This window comes from Pleurodeles waltl, chromosome 8 (assembly GCF_031143425.1).
Source record: "Pleurodeles waltl isolate 20211129_DDA chromosome 8, aPleWal1.hap1.20221129, whole genome shotgun sequence".
Lineage (NCBI taxonomy): Eukaryota > Metazoa > Chordata > Amphibia > Caudata > Salamandridae > Pleurodeles > Pleurodeles waltl.
The window spans coordinates 155,117,446-155,135,249 of record NC_090447.1 but is presented as its reverse complement, the minus strand read 5'-3'; the positions used below and the strand labels follow the sequence as shown (position 1 = coordinate 155,135,249).

Sequence of the window (17,804 nt, the reverse complement as noted above, 5' to 3'; positions counted from 1 at the left end):
TCTCATGAAGTGGTACCCACTAAAACCATTGTTTTACCCTATTTGTAAGATACAGCAACCCAAGGCAAAAGCCACTGAGAACAGTTGAATGCCCATTCTCCTTTTTTTCTCACAAGCTTGTGTTTCTTCTGGCTATAGGAGTGATAAAGGAAATCCTTTAAGATTTTGTTATAATGTTCACTGATATAGGCAAGAATATTATTCGCCTTTGTTTAGAGGAAGAACAGATGGAGGCACTTGAGGCGCCTCTTGATCTTGAGGAGATAAAGTCCAGTATTCGTGAGCTTGCATCCAGTAAAACACCTGGCCCGGATGGTTTGCCAGTTGACTTCTACAAGGCCTTCGTGCTGCAATTGGCACCCAGGTTGCTTCGTGTGTACGAGGAGGCTGAGCGGAGGGGTTGTCTGTCAGCCACTCAGAGGGAAGCGTTGTTTGTCTCCCTTCCTAAGCCTGGGAGGGACCCAGCGGAAATGGGATCTTACCGGCCCCTAGCAATGCTGAACACCGACTATAAAATATTATCCAAGGCGCTGGCTGTGCGCCTTGTGCCGAGTGTGCCAGACCTGGTCCACCCCGATCAGAACTGGTTTGTGCCGGTTAGAGACATAATATTAGAAGGTTGTTCGGGTCATGCAGTACGCGAGGCGGGATTGGCCGAGGGCGGGCTTGATTTGGAGAAGGCCTTTGACTCCCTAGAGTGGCCCTACCTGTTTAGGGTGTTGCAGCGGTTTGGTATGGGGCCATCCTTCATTCGCCTCCATGGCGGGTGGGAGGTCTTTCTCCTTCCTGGCAACCAAGACCTGGAACTCCCTCCCCACCAGCCTCAGGACCACCCAGGACCACTCCGCATTCCGGAGACTCCTAAAAACCTGGCTTTTCGAGCAGCAGTAACCCCCCCCCCCCCTTTCCCCTAGCGCCTTGAGACCCGCACGGGTGAGTAGCGCGCTTTATAAATGTTAATGATTTGATTTGATTTAAACTGTTATACATCAAACCGCAGGTCCCGGTGAAGCTGGGGTCCGTGATATCGGAGCCGATCCGAGTGTGCAGGGGCACGAGGCAGGGCTGTCCTCTTTCACCGCTGTTTTCACTCGCCATGGAGCCTCTGGCGGTGGCCCTGCGTAGAGAAGGGAATGACTGGGGTATCACCCTAGGGGACGGCCTGCACATAGTGTCGTTGTATGCTGACGACCTCCTTCTGTACTTTAAAGATGTCACGCAGATCCAGTCGGAGTTTGGGTTGCTGCTACAACGCTTTGCGATGATATCCGGCCTTATGATCAATTGGTCTAAGTCGTGCCTCTTCCCATTTGATCCTGGGCTCTCGGATCCGGGCTTAGTCTGGCTGGGAGTCCTGTTCCGTGGCAGCCATGCACGTTCCGATATCTGGGCATCCGAATCTACCATCGCGAGGAGGATCTGATTGATGGCAACCTCACAAGAGCGGTGTCTTCGATCAAATGTCATTTTGGAGGACGGTACCGCTGTCAGTGGCGGGCAGAATAGCACTGTTGAAGATGATTGTTCTGCCGCACCTTTTGTACTTTTTTTTTCCCAACCTCCTGCACTATGTTCCCCCTGGTTTCTTTAGAGCCCTGGAGACGGGGCTGAGGGACTTTATCTGGAATGGCAGCCGATGCAGAGTTGCCCTAAAGAAGTTGTACCTACCGCCCGACAGGGGCGGACTAGCAGTCCCTAATTTGGAGCACTACTACCTGGCAGCCCAGCTTCAGTGGGTATCCAGGTGGCTGGCGGGTGCCCAGCTCTCTGACACGGCATCGGAGCGGGGTCCCTGGTCACTGCTGCAGATTCTGCATTTATTCCATCCAATCACTTGTGTGCTGACTCTGCGACAGCTGTTCCTCAAGGTAGCCTATAGATGTTTTTGTAGATCCCACCCGCTCACGGGGCGGGTGGTCCTGTTAGCGCCGGCCCTGGCAGGCACACCATGGGGTCCCAGGGGTCATGTCAGACTCAGAATTACATGCGTGGCATGAAGTGGAACTGTGTACATTGGGCGATCTTTACGAGGAGGGTCAGCTGCTCCCGTTCACTAGGCTTCAGGGACTGGGGTTGCCGCCCGTTCAGTTCCTACTGTACAATTCCTTGTTGCGAGCCCTGAGGTCCGGATGGGGAGATATCTCGGTGGCTCCCCCCACTCATCTGCTGATTCAATACTTACAGGTGATGGGTCAGGGTCAACGCTTGATTAGCTGGCTTGCAGATGCGTTGCAAACTCATACTGCCCTGGAGAGTGACGCGCTGCGTGCGACCTGGGAGGAGGATGTGGGCAGTCCAATCGCAGAGGCGCAGTGGAAGTTAGCTCTTTCAGGCCACCTTAACATACCCCGTAATTCCAGATTTCGGCTAATTCAGTTCTACATAGTTCACAGAGCCTACCTTACTCCAGTTTGCGTGAATAAATACTTTGCCCGCCGGGAAGGAGCTTGTCCTCGATGCCATGGAGTTGGCGTAGATTTGCTGCACATGGTGTGGTCCTGTCCTAGTTTGTGCTCCTACTGGAGGGTGGTAATCTACAATTTGTCTGACTGCACAGCTCGGCGGGTTCCTTTCACCTGGGAGGCATGTATACTGGGATTATTCCCTAGAAGTAAGCGCCATAGAGCGGAGGTGCGTTTCACTGACCTGGGACTTATTGTGGCAAAGCGACTGGTGACTCGTAGGTGGAAATCACCGGACCCCCTGCCGGTGCAGGCTTGGAGATGCTCTCTCGAGGTATGGGCGGGGGCAGAGGGTACAGCACTGAAGAGGGAGGAGGTGTTGGGGCTGCGCCAATTTCCGTTGTCGGACGGTTGGGAGGAGCTGATGTTGCGATTGCGGAGCATGAGCGGGGACCCAGAGGAGGGAGGTTCGGACTAGTACGAATGAGGGTCCATTAAAGGTGTGGTGCACTGCGTTGGGGGAATATGTGTGTGAGCTAGCAGGATTTGATGCAGTGCTGGAAGACGGAAAGGCACAGTTTGCTGGATTTGCCGCCCGGCTCAGCCCCTCTACCGGCATGCCGGATTGATGCAGATTAGTTCTCAGTCCGATCGGGAAGTGATTGTATGGGAAATAATTGTATGGATGGCAGTAACCAGCAGTTGTTATTGTTTGTACGGTTAGTTTATAAAATGTTTATAGCATCTGCCTTCTCTGCAATGACACTCGAGCTGCAAAGTCTGTGATGGGAGTAATGGTGCAATAATGGGTGTTGTCAAGTGATGCACTCACCAAACGGTTCTCGGCAGATTATAATCCTTTCAGGCCGCAGTGGTAAACCATGTTGGCACCAGTGGGGTAAAACAGATAAGAATGTGCTGTTGGACCCAATTTGTAGATGGTTCAGAGGATGAGCCAAAAACCTGGGCTATCATTAGCTACGTTGCATAGTATATTGCACTAACATGTTATTATCCAGCCGAGTGGTATGTAGTGGCAGCGACACTACACAATGCATTATGTTTTAATGTCAATGGTTTATAATTCTGATGCAATATTGTGATAAAATGCCAATAAACAGGTTCATGAAAAAAAAGAATATTATTCGCCTTTATTCACACTATAAGACCTAAAGAGGACTTGTAAGTAAATGCTCATGGCTCACTACCGTGAATTATTGGTTTGTGGTGAAAGGAAAGCTGTCTGTAAAGTACCCTGCTTGAACAAAATGATGACTTATCAATAGTAAGTTATTTTCAGACACTGAGTAATACTTCCATGTCTAGTTTCATCTCTCTCTATGTGGTTAATGTGTCATTAGCATACACCTAGACTTCTCCATTGTATGGGAAGATCTCCTCTGCCATATATTTCACATGCTCCTTGAACAATCCAGTGGGCAGTGCAGAAAGGGAGAGTTGATCTTCCCAGATCACAAGGTTAGGGTAAGTGGGGAAGCTAGGATTAGAAATCAGGGCCTGATTTAGGTCTGGGAGGAGGGAAATACTCCATCACAAACGTGACAGATGTCCCGTCCACCGTATTATGATCCCATTATCTCCTAAGGAGAACGTAATACGGCGAACGGGATATCTGTCACATTTGTGACAGAGTATTCCCTTCACCAAGCCCTAAATCAGTCCCCCTCAGTCTCTTTAAAGAGTTTAGGTGGTAGAGACATACTTACTGCCGCAAAAGAAATAGCTAAAATCGACATGTGTGCACATGTGTTGACTCAAGCTGAATGTTCAGTTATGGGTTTCTACACCAGCCCATACTCCTCTCTTGTACACTACTTACCACATTCACCTCTCTAAGCAAGAGGTCAGATGTGCATGCCTTCTGAACACTATAGCACACCATAAGGCCTAAAGAATACGTGCTCCATTGTAACTAAACGTCAAGATGTGTTTGCTGATTGGCTAACATAACCTATATAGCTGAAACCTCTAGAACATGTTTGCTGATTGCATGTATATTGTATTTTGTGAACACATGATGTGGAAATGTAAAAGTCCTATTGATCAACTGCACCTCTGTTAAGCACTTTAAATGCTCTGACGTTCAGCACCATGTACTTAGATGTTTGGAATGTTTAATATATGTTGCACCATAGACTGTCCCTTAAAAAAATAAATGAAATGTAAATGTGTGAGTGTCGTTGTTATGTAGGTTTGTGTGGCGCAGCTTATCATCCTTGAGGGTATCAAGACGCTAGAACAGGAGGATAGATCTGGAGCTGATCCTAGTTGAAGATCCATTCATGGATTGGTTGTCCTGATGTGTAAGGGGCGTTCGTTACAGTTCTTGGCTGCTATGAAAGAGAAAGCATGACCTCCTGTCTTGCTTCTGTGGATGCAGGGGACTCGTGTGAGGCCGAGAGAAGTGGAGTGTAGATGTCTGGAGGCAGGTGCATTGCAAACTCCCTGCTTTAGCAGCTACAGTGGAGGGTGGGCATAGCTCTTAATGGGCCTCGTCTGTCTGCAACTCAGTAGATTAAGGCTCTTAGTTAACATGAAAGGGTGGGTGTGTATGCGAGTGAAAAGATGTATGAATGTGCGAGGAAAGTGGGTGGGTGAATGACTGAATGTGTAGTTGGATATATGGATGTTGGGTGGACCAATGTATAAGTGAAACAATGAATGGACTGATGAGTGAGCGAAAAGATGGCTGGATGAGTGAAAGGATACACGGATGCATGTCTGGGTGATGGGTGGAAGTATGGATGTATGGCTGAAAGGATGGATGAGTGAAAGAATGGATAAGCGAAAGGGAGGATGGATGGAGTGAAAGGGTCTTGATGGGTGAGTGAACTGATGGATGAGTGAAAAGGTAGAAGGAGGGATGATGAGTGAAAGGATCGATGGGTTTGATAGGTTTGGAGATGGGTTTGGATATGGATGGCCAGATAGATGGATGGAATGGGCAAAGACAAATACGGATGAAAAAATGAATTGATGACAAAATGTAAAATGGGTGGAAGAGACAAGAGAGCTCTTTTGGGGAACTTTGTGGTGGCTTGCTTGGTTGCAAAAAGAGCTTTGGTTCAAAGTGGGAGGGCGGGGGGGTAGTTTAATTTTCGGTCCACTCCCTTTTCTGGAGGGTTGGTAGAGTTGGAGTCAGTCTTTGAGGTAAACTGGTCTTGCATTGTGGAGTGCTTTGTAGGCTTGGATGAGAAGCTTAATGTAATTCACACTTGATGTAGATCAGTTCGACGTTATCGCAATGCCCCACAAAATGTGCTTTTTCTGCTCCTCCTTAGCTAGCTTTATAAATAACAATAAGTAGGTGCATAGATACAGACTCAGCTGTGCAAGGACTGTTCTACACACACATTTTTATAAGAAAACCCACGTATTACCTGATATAAACCATCAGGGCACATGAGGTCGGTTAGGCTATCATCAGGCAGTCTGCTTCAAAGACTGAACCGGATTAGGTTATGTTAGACAAATCTGCATTTATAAATACTGAAGGAAATAGTTGCCGGTCTGTAAGAAGGCATGAGCTGAATGTTACTAAAAAACACTTTAAGCATAAGAAGTTAACGTTATGTTCTGAAGTTTCATCCCTTGTGAAGTGCTGATGTCCACTGGACCAGTGGTTCCCAACCTGTGGTCCAGGGACCCCTGGGGGTCCACAAAGCCTCCTCAGGTCAGGGGGTCCGCGACTGCTTAGAAAATTAAATTATATTAAGAGATTAGGTGGCCAGCTTTCAGTAATGACTCCGTAGGGGGTCCCCGGGTTCCAGTAATGATAAAGTGGAGGTCCACAGAAGTCAGATGGTTTGGAACCACTGTACTAGACTGATAGCGCATCCCAGGGTGACCGTGCAAGCTCTACAGATGGCCTGCTCTGCTATTCGCGCTCTGTTAAGTTGTAATCGTTACCTTGTCTTTTGTATCTACTTGCTTACTTTGTTTTGCAAAAATTCATCCGGCTCGTTGGCTTAAATCCTATTTCAACACTTCCCTCTTTTGTGGCCTGGCGTTCTCAACCCTGAATTCCTTTCCGTTGCTAAAGGTACTTTCCATGCTGGCTGCAGCGAGTGTGTTTGCGGGGGACGTGAGAGACAGGCTGGAATGTTGACAGCAGGGGGGGCAATACACCCTTTTTGTATGTAGTTCTGAGTGACAACCGTGTGCCCGGTATGCCTTCCATATCTCTCATGCATTCACAAGTACAGATCCACCAATAAGAAAAGCAAACAGGGTTTATTTTGACTATGAAAGAAAAAATAACGAACAACCACGCATACTTAATTACACATACAGACAAAATAAAGGTAAACTTGAAAGTAGTTTTTACGTGGCAAGGCCTACTTAGGCCTTCATCATACAAACCTTCCCCTTCGGTGTCCCCTCTGTCCTGTGTGTGATTTGTTCCCAGAGAACGATCGTAAATATGTTTCCCTATGTTCCAGGGAGAAGATGTTTTCAAAGAGGTGTTTTTTCTGCAGGGCGTTTTGCAAATTGTTCTGAAGCTGGCTGTTCAGTGCAAACGCCATTTCCTTGAGGATTCCGTGAAAACCAGGAGTTTTTGAGTGTTTGTTTAGCATTCATGCAATACAAAGTGGTAAATCGTCGAATGATTTCTTATTTAGTTTTTTCATGTTTAAATAAACTATCAAACTATTTGTAATGAAACAATAACACAAGAAGAGCATGTTGCTCAGATATGCATCATGTAAAATTAGGGAAAAGAATTAAAAAAACAAAATATTGTTTATGATCAAAATCATCTAATATACCAAAGCATATAAAGTTGTGACGAAACATTTATAATGAAAAGGAGGGGAGAAGAGTGGTATGAACTCAATTCCGGTATTAGGAAATCAGTGTAAGGAAACAAAATACTAAATAGGATGTTTGCAAAAAACATTATGAAATACTGAAACGCTAGCTAAGCATAAAATGGCAGGAGAATATGCACTAGCGCATACAGTAATGGAAGGGGCGGAAAACATGGGAAGTGTGTAAGTAAAGGACAGTAGGAGGACTCATCAGTCCAAGCCTTCTGATACAAGATGATTACAAACCCTATGTTTGCAATAGTCCTCGGATCAAGAAATGCTTACTAAAATGTTATCAATAAACCTGCCCTTTTGGCTTTGCCAATGATTATAATCAGTACTAAAAATAAATACTTCCTATTTACATTACATATAGTAGACAAAGAAATGAAAATATTTATTTAGCATTGTGCTGACTGATTGTACTTTTCAGATGTAAAACAGTCCCTCATGCATTCGAATGAAAGCAATACCCGGGGTGTGGAATGACACACCAAACTACCAACAGGAATGAGGTGAAAAAATAAAATTCCTCCGAGCTGAGTCAAAGCACACTTCATGTGATTTTAATTACAAGGTAACAATACCTCTACAGAGAGCCACACTGTCAAGCCAGACTTTATGAATCCCACTGTACTTCCTATCAACCATATTAAAAGTCTGTAAGATTTACAAGTCAAATTCAAAATAGAGGGATATAGGCCCTCAACACATTCCTGGTGGTCCGAAGGGCTGCTGTGGTGGTGTCACCGCCAATGGGCTGGCAGTGAATACTGCCAATTTATGAGTTTGCGGTTTGGCCACATTACAGCGTTCCACCGGGCTGAAGGTGAGCACCAGCAGCATGGCGGATGGCGGGATACCGCTAGTGGTATCACGAGGCAGGAGACCGCCAGAGTTTTTTCTGGCGATCGCACCGCAAAAATTCCTGGCGATCTTGCACCCTGGCTACTGGAAATAGCATTCCTGTGGCCAGGATACACACACACGTCCACATACCTGCACAGATGCACTCACACACTTCTACACACAAACACACCCCCACGCACTCGCATCATACACCCCCATTCACACTAACATACATACACAAACACCACACTCACTCCCCCTTCCTCCTCCCCTTCAGCGTATACATAGTCACACACCCTCCCCCTGCACCACATACACGCACTCACCCGCTCACCCCGTCCACTGACACACACGCACCCATTCTTCCCTTTCACTCACACAAACACGCACCCCCTCCCCGTTCACTCACACAAACATGCACCTTTCTCCCCCGTCCACTTACCTACAGATGCATATATGCACTCACCCCTTCCATCTGCTCAATCACCCTCATGCACTCACTCTCCTTCCCACCCCCAAACACACACACACATATGCACCCACAAACACCCCTCTCTCCCCACATTCACGACATTCACACACGCACTCTCACACGCTCAGACCCCTCTCACCTGTCGGACGATCCACTTACCTTGTCTGCCGATGAGGTTGTCTGGGAGGGGACGGGTCCTGGCACTTCCACCGCCAGCAGCGCCTCACCATCTGGACACTGCCGCACCGTATTACGGGTTGTAATACGGTGTGCGGTCTCTTTTTGGCTTGGCGGTACTAGTGGCTGTACTGCCTCTGCAGTGCTGACCACCAGCACGACTGGTCTCAGAATTCCACTCGACTTCGGGCAGAAGTCAGAGATCAGTTGTATTAGGGCAGTCTTAAGGCCACAAGCACAGATAGCATTTCAGTGCCCGTGGCTTCGCCATACACTCTTCATAAATTAAAATGTCTCGGAGGCATAATGTTGTAGCGACTGGTATCTTAGGGTTTCAAAACTTCCTGTAGGGTTGACAGGTTATATGTCAGTCATGTATAAACCATACACATCTTTCTAAAACGTGTTTTTCTAAATGCATCCACAGATTTACCTATATTGCTTGTAAAGAAACATAGGTTATAGGCAACAGCCGAGTGGAGATGATGGCAATAAACACACTAGAATCTCCAGTTTTGTTGTGGTTTATAAATAAAACTTTAACATAATAATTACATTTTGCTCATGTGCTTTGCAATAATGTACAAAGAAGTTAAAAAGACCTTATTAAGAAAGCAAGAATTAACTGAGAGTTCTTGGAGTTCCGTTATGCTACACCTTTTCTTGTATGTCTGGTGTTCACAAGGTTGTGCATCCAACAGATTTGCAGTATTTTAGGAATCCATTGAACTACGTGCTGTTTTTAATCTTCCAATGTGTGTATCAGATACCTCTGAAAGACCGTCTTCGTGTCTCTATATACCCCTCTAACATTGCCCATTGTTCACCCGCAGAGAAATGGCTGGCTGCATGGCCTTTAATGCAAGGGGGGGGGGGGCATCTTAACTTCTTTTCAGTCCGTAATAAATACATTAACGTGAGTGGACCAAAATAAAGCACATATCCTCATGCTAAACCTATGTGCTCATAGTTTGGTTGACTCCATGCAAGAAAGCACTGAAGATTCAGAACACAGCATAACAAAGGTCAGATTAGACAAGGTTTTAAGAACGTAAATCTCAGAAAACATAATATATAAAAATAATTCAAATTCAGTGTACGAGTCCTAAAATATTGCTTTGTTTCCTACCATCTTTGAATCCTGATTTTTTTTTTTGTCCTTGGGACATAACAAAATATTAGGTAAATATTAGGTAAGATACTTTTGTTACTAGTCCAGCAGTCATTTTATAATCATTGTGTGAGGCATGTAGTTTGATGTCCATTTCTTGACGCCATCTTTATAGAGGTTCCTTGATGGGGAAGTGAGTTGCTTTTGCAAATAATGTTCTGTCCTATGCTGCTCTACAGACTCCATTATTGGCAACATTTATTTTTACCAATTCTAATGTTTACGTAATGTGCCCCCTTCACCCTCAATTTCAGGGCTAGCGTAAGCTTTCGACCTTGTGTATACTTTAAGTATACTTCTTAAGGCTTAAATAGATTTCATTTGTTTGCTGCCATGTCCTTTAACGTCGCCAGTGGTTAGTTCTGCCTTTTTCTCTCTCCTTTTTATGTTTCAGAGCAGTGACCCAACTACTGTAGTATTCCACTTTGGTTTCTTTATCTGTTGTTGGAACGGACTACTGTTGTCATTTCCTGGTTGCTCACTTTTAACTGTGGGTGTTTAGGCTGGTAGCTGCCTGCGTTTTATTGCAGAATTCCGTCTTCCCACCTCCTCCTCCCATGTTGCTGACATTTGTTTCGGCTTTATTCCAGTGCACTCCTCATTTACCACTTCCTCCTAAAATAAGCTTATTTTACAAAAAGAACACCCGATGCCTAAACATTTAGCTCACAAAAGCTACAATATGCCTATTCAGATAGAATGTAACCAAACGTAGAAGCAATGGTGTGAAACTTGAGTGTCACCTGGAGTCTCTCTCCAGGCCCAGTCTCTGCCAGCCCTCAGAGACATCCACACACATGGCATTGCTTATCTCTTTTATTGGGGCCATAAATCTTCCCAGGTTGTTCTGCTATTAACTTCATTATAGCATTGTTGTAATGTGAGCTTGCAAGACTTTTCATTCTGTTAACAGCAGCCACCAGTGACCACCAAAACATGGCAGGAAAAGATGAAATTATGAGGCAGGTTTGAGCAATTTATATGGCAAGAAAAGTCCAATTCTAAATTTACAATTCCAATAGCTCTAACTCAAGAAAATCTGAGACCTGTTGCACTGCAAATACTTGTTACTTGTGGCTATAACCTGATCCCGGTACTCTGCAACCAGTTTCAGGTTTTTGTAACTGTCTCAGAAGTTGAAGCTCTTAGTTCTTCAAAATGAATTACCAGACACTAGCAGCTTGGATTTCAACTTTTTGATTTATAAAGGTTTGTGCCACAATAAGGTTTTTTTACATCTAGAATGTTGTTGGGGCTCTGGCTTCAAACCCCTTAACAGCAATATTCATTAATAGAGATATAGTTTCCACTTTTGCCTCATCCATAGGGGAGTTGGCATGCATGTCATACTGACCCTTAGCGTGGCCACCTCCCACCAGGACATTACTGACACAGATTCCATTCTTAGTCTTTTGGTTGTAGCCTAATTTATTCTGACTGTTCGAGTCTTGCTATGTTTCCATTAAACTAATTAGGCTAACACACCTGAAAACAGTTATTTGTAGGTGAGAAGTTCAGGACTGCAGACTTTTCGTAATGACCTGGAGTGAGGTGGCCACACCCACCTTATGTACAGGGCAAACAGGGTTGTCACAAGTAGAGAGCATTGTTTTACTCCGCTATTGCTGTTTTGTACACCGACCTAGCGAGGGTGCATATTGATGATTTCTTCTACACTGACCTAGCATGGGTGCGTATTGATGATTTCTTCTACACCGACCTAGTGTTGGTGCTTATTCCAATATTTGTTAGGTAGTGTTGTTTATTTTTGTGTTTATTCTTTTTTGAGTTTTGTAGAGCACTAGACATGTTACTTTGTGTCTGCTACAGACCACTGAAAGTAAGAAATGGAGTCCAAAGTGCCTAAGAGGGAGGAGGTGGAGTCAAACAGAATGTGAGGTGAAGGCCCCTTATTCAGTTATACTCCATCCACCGCTGCTCTGCTGGGAACCCTACATGTTCCATGTATTCTTCTTAGGGAGATACTCACATGTATTACAGTGACTGCATATTTATGATTACATCAATGAGCCAATGGATGGAATGGGCTTGGAAAGAGAGCAAATACTGGAATGGCATTGAGAATGAAGTTTTCCAACACACAGTAGAAGTGAATTCTGCATAGAAGGGCCAAGTTTTCAGTCGATGCTTTTCATGGTTTCAACCTCAAATTTGTTTACCTCTTCATAATAGCTAAATATTGACTGGATAGAAACCTCAGTCTCTCCATCGCCTATTAAGCATTCATCCGCCCATCCAAGTTCACTGCTCTGTTTTCTGATCTTGTATTTACTTTTGTAAGAATAAATGACAGATTTTCCAAGGACTTGCAGCAGTGTAGATTTCCCACAGAACTATATTACTGATAGTGGTTTGTTAATCCCAGTTGCTCTGACCATTCCCTGCCTTTTAAGAACACACAGCTCCTGGATGGTTTCGCAGCACCGTAGTTGCTGTGTGTATTTTTACATGCACTTCTTCAAATATTTTAACCATTTCAAAAGCTTAATATCACCTGCTCTGCCCATTTTTTGCCTGCCCATGACATGCAAACTTTATCTGAACTATCCGGAGCTCTGTGATGCATGTGGTGTTATTGCGACTCCCTAATTGAATTCACTTGGCGATTGAGGAGGACCTGGTTATAGTAATTATATATGCAGCCTTAGGGTGATATGCTGAAGTTATGCAGAACAAGTACATTTTGAAATAAATTGTCTGCCACTCCAGTTAATTTAAATGACTTGTCAATATGTGATAGATAATGACCCCTTTTGGTGTCCAAACATTGTCAACATATCTTAAATACCAGTGATGTAGGCACATCATTGTTATTTCTTGTAAGGTTAGGAAACCTATTTCCACTCTGTGTGATATTACTGTTTATTTTATTATTTTAGGCAATAGTGGTGACCGATGGAGAGCGGATCCTGGGCCTTGGAGATCTGGGAAGTTACGGAATGGGGATTCCTGTTGGAAAACTGGCCCTGTACACCGCATGTGGTGGAGTTCACCCTCACCAGTGTCTCCCTGTCCTCCTCGATGTTGGGACAGACAACGAGGTTAGTACAAATGATGGCTTAAGTATGATCTTAAAATGGATGGAATACAACTTCAAACGAGATAAACACTTGTGAAGTATGTCAATCCCACCTGATATTCCAGGAGAAATATTGTCTATAGATGCAGAGTAACCTTATGGGATTCAGAGCACGTCTAGTGGGGTAGTCTCTTTGATGTGCTCTCCCTTTTCATTGGGGTCTTTCAGACTTTTAAACCCCCCCCCCCCAATGGTGTGGTTAGCTTTAGGATGGCCAGGCAGGGGATCCTGGATTGTCTACAAAAGCAAACAATGCCATCTGGCCTTTGTGTGTAGAGGGAGGGGAAATCACTGGTGTCCAATCCACAAAGGTAGAGGGCCAGAGGAACTATGCATTTTGGGCCCACTTTTTTTTCTGAGAGTCAAGTGCTGTTGTTGTTCTTTTATTTATTTTTTTATCATCCGTGTACAGGATGCATATTGGTGATGCAGCTTTGGTGGATGCATTTGATGATATATTTTTAAAAAATCAACGTAGATATTATGGTTAGTTATAGAGATGTTGCATCTACTGAAAAATACATTATTTGTTGTTGATATGGTGTAGTAAGATTTACATAAATGTGAAAATTAATACTCAAGAAAACGGTAGGAGATTGCATCCTAAAATGATCGCCATCCTGAAAAGATTCCCATTTGCCTCCTCTGCACCTTATTTTTTTATGCCGGGCAAGGTACGAGAATCAGTTAATCTTTTCCATGGTTTCTGCTAACACTGCATCAAAACAGTGAGTGGAGTTTTTGCAAACGTTTCAACTACCAGAAATTGCTCAAGGGTGTATTTCAGATGATAAATTGTTGGCCACTGCACCACTCCAGATGGAGAACAACCATATGCAGCCTAGTCTTGGTTCTGCTGCAGTAGGAACAATCCTGCCCAACTGCTTGGCCACGACCCCTGTGAACAGGAACACAGCAACCATCAGACTTGTGGCGTCACATTGCAAACAATGAAGTATCGTGGATGGAGTGCTTGCTATAGTATCACCAGCTGGCACTTACTGGAGCTCCATTGTAATTCGTTGTGTTTTTGTACCCACTGCAGACTAAGATCAACCACATGGAAATCAGTCCTGATCCTTCTGCAGTAGAAACAGTCCAGTCAAACTGCCAGGTGGTGTTCCTTCTGTGCAGGCAACTCCAGACTAGTTTCAACCATGTTGGGCTTCATCAGGGTTCTGCAAGTTGGTTCTATGGCACACACAACAAGCACAGGACCCACTTTCTGGCATGCTCATGGCACATAGGTTGTCATAATAACACAAATGTGATAGGTGGGATTTTTGTGAAAGGCACTGGCAATTGCTCAGGCTGCATTGCATTCCATTATTTTTTAGCCAACTGTGCCACTGCAGCGAAGGAGCAACCACGTGCGAATCAGTCTTGAACACTCCAGCCCAAACTACATACCGTCTGGGAGCAGAAGCGACACCAAGCCAGTTTCAAGTAACAAAAGATGATGAGTATAGTGCTTGCAGAAGTCTGTTGCTCAGGTCGTTGGATGTTGGGCAGAGTTTGGGTAGAAAGGTGTGCACTAGTAAGTAAATGGAATGACTTACTACAAGGGACACCATTAAAATATGTTTAAGGGAAGCATAGATTTTAGTCTAAAACAATCATAAAATACGGCGACCCCGTTTTCCTGGTTGCATTTGTGGTGAAACCTAGACTTTGCTATATGGTGTGAATATCCTGTCATTCCAGTGACCGAAGCTATAATTGTGTGTCTGAGAGGAGCCACTGAGGACACAAATGCGAAGCTCGCATCTTTGGATGTGGCTGGGGAGAGGAGACCCCTCGAAATGCCTCACCACAGCCCTGCAGTGAGCAGGGGTTTAAACGAGGCATGTGAAGAAACCACAGGCATTCTTCTTTCGCGTTTGTTTAACGTTTGTCACTAGTACAACTCTGTGAAGCATCTCCTAAGCCAGGAGCAGTGTCCTTGTTCCGTGGAGAGTGTCGCGTTAATTTATCAGCAGTTAAAAGAACTTTGATTGAAGAGATGAGGTCATGAGGCAGTCACACCTCAGCCAAGATCCTTGCATTTGTGTTTATTTTTTAAAATCCTCAATTGGAGACTCCTTCCCCCACCTACACTTATCTATTTCCCTCTATCATCACCTGCTCGCTAAAAGCCCTCAATATTAGCTCGACTGCTAAAACAAGCATGCCTTTCTCTAGGTTTAGACGGACCAGATCAGACTGAACCCCAGTGCAGACAGGCCCCTCAGTGAGAGCTGTTGAGAGATGCCAGCTTGAACCTCCGAAAGCCGGTGCCCTTGTGCAGGGACCAGTCAGTGGAGCCCATCTTTAGGCTGCAGCTGACCTGCCTCCGGTGCTGGGTCAGGTTCATCCGAATGGCAGGCGCCCTCCATTGCACAGCTCATGCCGCCAGCCTGTTTCATCACACTGTCCGGAGTTTAGTCTGTTTGGACATCTGTCATTGCTGTGTGAATGCTGTGACCCTGTAGGACGGCGTCTCTCTTGGTCAAAGGCCTGTATTGAAAGTATTCTGGTGCACAAAAGCAAAATGAAATTCGCAATAAGATAACATGAAAACAGTCTCTGGAAGTGACATTAAGTCGGACCATTCGCCGGCAGTACATTTTCAAGGATTTTTCCCTTCAATAATAAAACATTAAAAAGTTATACGAAAACAGTGTTTGCAGCATTAATAAGCAACATGAATTCAAAGAAAATAGTTCAATTCTTCTGACAAGAGGTCACCTCTCGCTCTGAAAAGCAGGACTGGTGGTACCAAGGGTATCTAACAATTGGGTAAGGCCCTACCAATTTCCTTTGAAAGATGCTTCCCTTAGTTGCTTTTTCAAGTCTGAATTTCTGAGTTTTTCTGAGTTCTATAGCTGTGTCCCCAGAGTTTAGATTTAAAATGTCGTATCATTTTTATCACTTATTAGCCTACAGTCGACCAGCCATGATGGAAATGCATGAATGGTAACATACATTCAGGCACAATAACAGAGCCTTAAACGTAGCATATGGGGCAATGGCTCACTTAGTTATCATAAACAGGTCATATATCTCCCATTTAAGACCGGCTTGTGCAGGAAGTCTCGAGTAGCATAGTCTTGTCACATTAACTAAAATGTGTTTGTACCGTAGCTTCTTGGTAACCTATTTTTGATAGCCATGTCTGAGATAATTCCCTTCAGTGGTACAGTGATGCAAGGGACTTCATGCCACATCACTAGACAAATACTAAAAGTGAAAAAGTTCTCTGGGCTTCTGCAGCTTACATTTGTTTTTAGAGGAAGCAGAAGAGTTGTACATACAGGAGCCCATGTTTACTAGGAATCCAGTCAGTTACTGAGGATCCACAAGAGAGCATGACTTTGTATGGGACATTGCCCTTGCAAAGGCCGCATCTCAGATAATAAGCATTGTTGGAGTGAGTGGACGCAACCCTCAGGCACCCGATGAGGTGAGTTATGAAAGACCTCGGCACAGATTTTCTGTTCCTCAGAAGGTTTACAGAACATTGATAAGCAAACTCAAGTGTGTAGGGATAAAAGCACATAGAGTTAACCTGTAAGGATGCATGACTCCCGTATAATGATTTTCCAGGCTGGATGATTATTTTGTATTGGTCATTGTTTGAGATAGACCTGTTGGTATCTCCCCAGCCAAACCAACCAATCAAATGGTTTAATTTCTTCTGTAATTGAAAGACTAATCCATTTGTAAAATCCTTTATATGAATGTGCTAAAGGGATATTTACCTCTTTCAAAAGCAGTGCTATGGGAATCATTTGGGTAATCTAAACTCTTTTTTTAGTGGTGTTATCAAAATATTAATTCTTTAGATAAAGGTAAGTGAAAGAAGATCCCATCACTATGGTCATTTTGTTAGCAGCTACCAGGCACTCATAGTTATACATGTCTGACGTAAATAGATTTTACATTGCCAGATACTTAATATGTGCTGTTTAGTTCTACAAGCCCAACTTCCCCAATACAGGCTGCCTCAGTTGCATTAATTAATTAATTAAAAGTGATTTTATAAGCAGAGATTGGGGCTTCAGCCCTAGACGAAGGACAGATTTTCACGTTCTTCAAAATATATAACAATGCACCATATGCATATGCTAAAATTTTGTGGGGATTTCCCATTGCTTTAATCCTTTGTCGGCTATCACATTTTCGAATTCGGGCCACCAGTGGTTCAATAGCCAAAGCATACAGGAGTGATGATCGAAGGCAGCATTTTCTCATGGCTCATTACAGCCAAAAAAGGGTTAGAAGGAGATGTTATAGAGAAGAGTTGCCCATAGTTAATTATTCAGTGTTTCAATAACCAATAAAAGAAATAACCTTCAGTCCCAAAAGTGTGAAGGAGTTAATCTCACTGGACTCTCTCAATCACTTTCTCTGGGCGAAGAGAGAGAATAAATTAATCTACCCTTGTACAGGAAGCAATTATGTTGAAGAGATGCCTTATGTTTTCCAAAGCATCTTGCCTGATGAAACTAGTCTGAGTGTCAACCAACGTAGAGATGATTCCTTGTAACTGTGTGTGTGTGTGTGTATGTATGTATGTGTGTGGTATTTGTACAGCACAAACATGGCTTAAATGCAGAGGAGCTGTGTATTGATTTAAAGGCAAAAATGTGGTCAATGATTGGAGGGGTTGCTGGGTTCTGATTGTGGAACCTGACTGTTATTACATCATGATTTCCAGCTATTTAGGCTAGAAATGTGCATGTGCCTAATCCCAGGGTTGTGCTAAACAAGAAAACTTTGGTCAATCTGCAATTAGACGGTGTCCAGAAAGTGGTGGTAA

The 17,804-nt window shown here is 44.2% G+C and overlaps 1 protein-coding gene across 1 annotated transcript in view; it reads left to right on the top strand.

Annotated features, from left to right (window-relative positions):
• The window catches only part of ME3 (malic enzyme 3), a 384,512-nt gene that overhangs the window by 225,249 nt on the left and 141,459 nt on the right, over positions 1 to 17,804 (top strand). Inside the window, exon 6 of the mRNA XM_069203992.1 lies at positions 12,804 to 12,965. Within this exon, the coding sequence (XP_069060093.1) occupies positions 12,804 to 12,965 (162 nt within the window). The remainder of the gene's footprint in view (positions 1 to 12,803; positions 12,966 to 17,804) is intronic.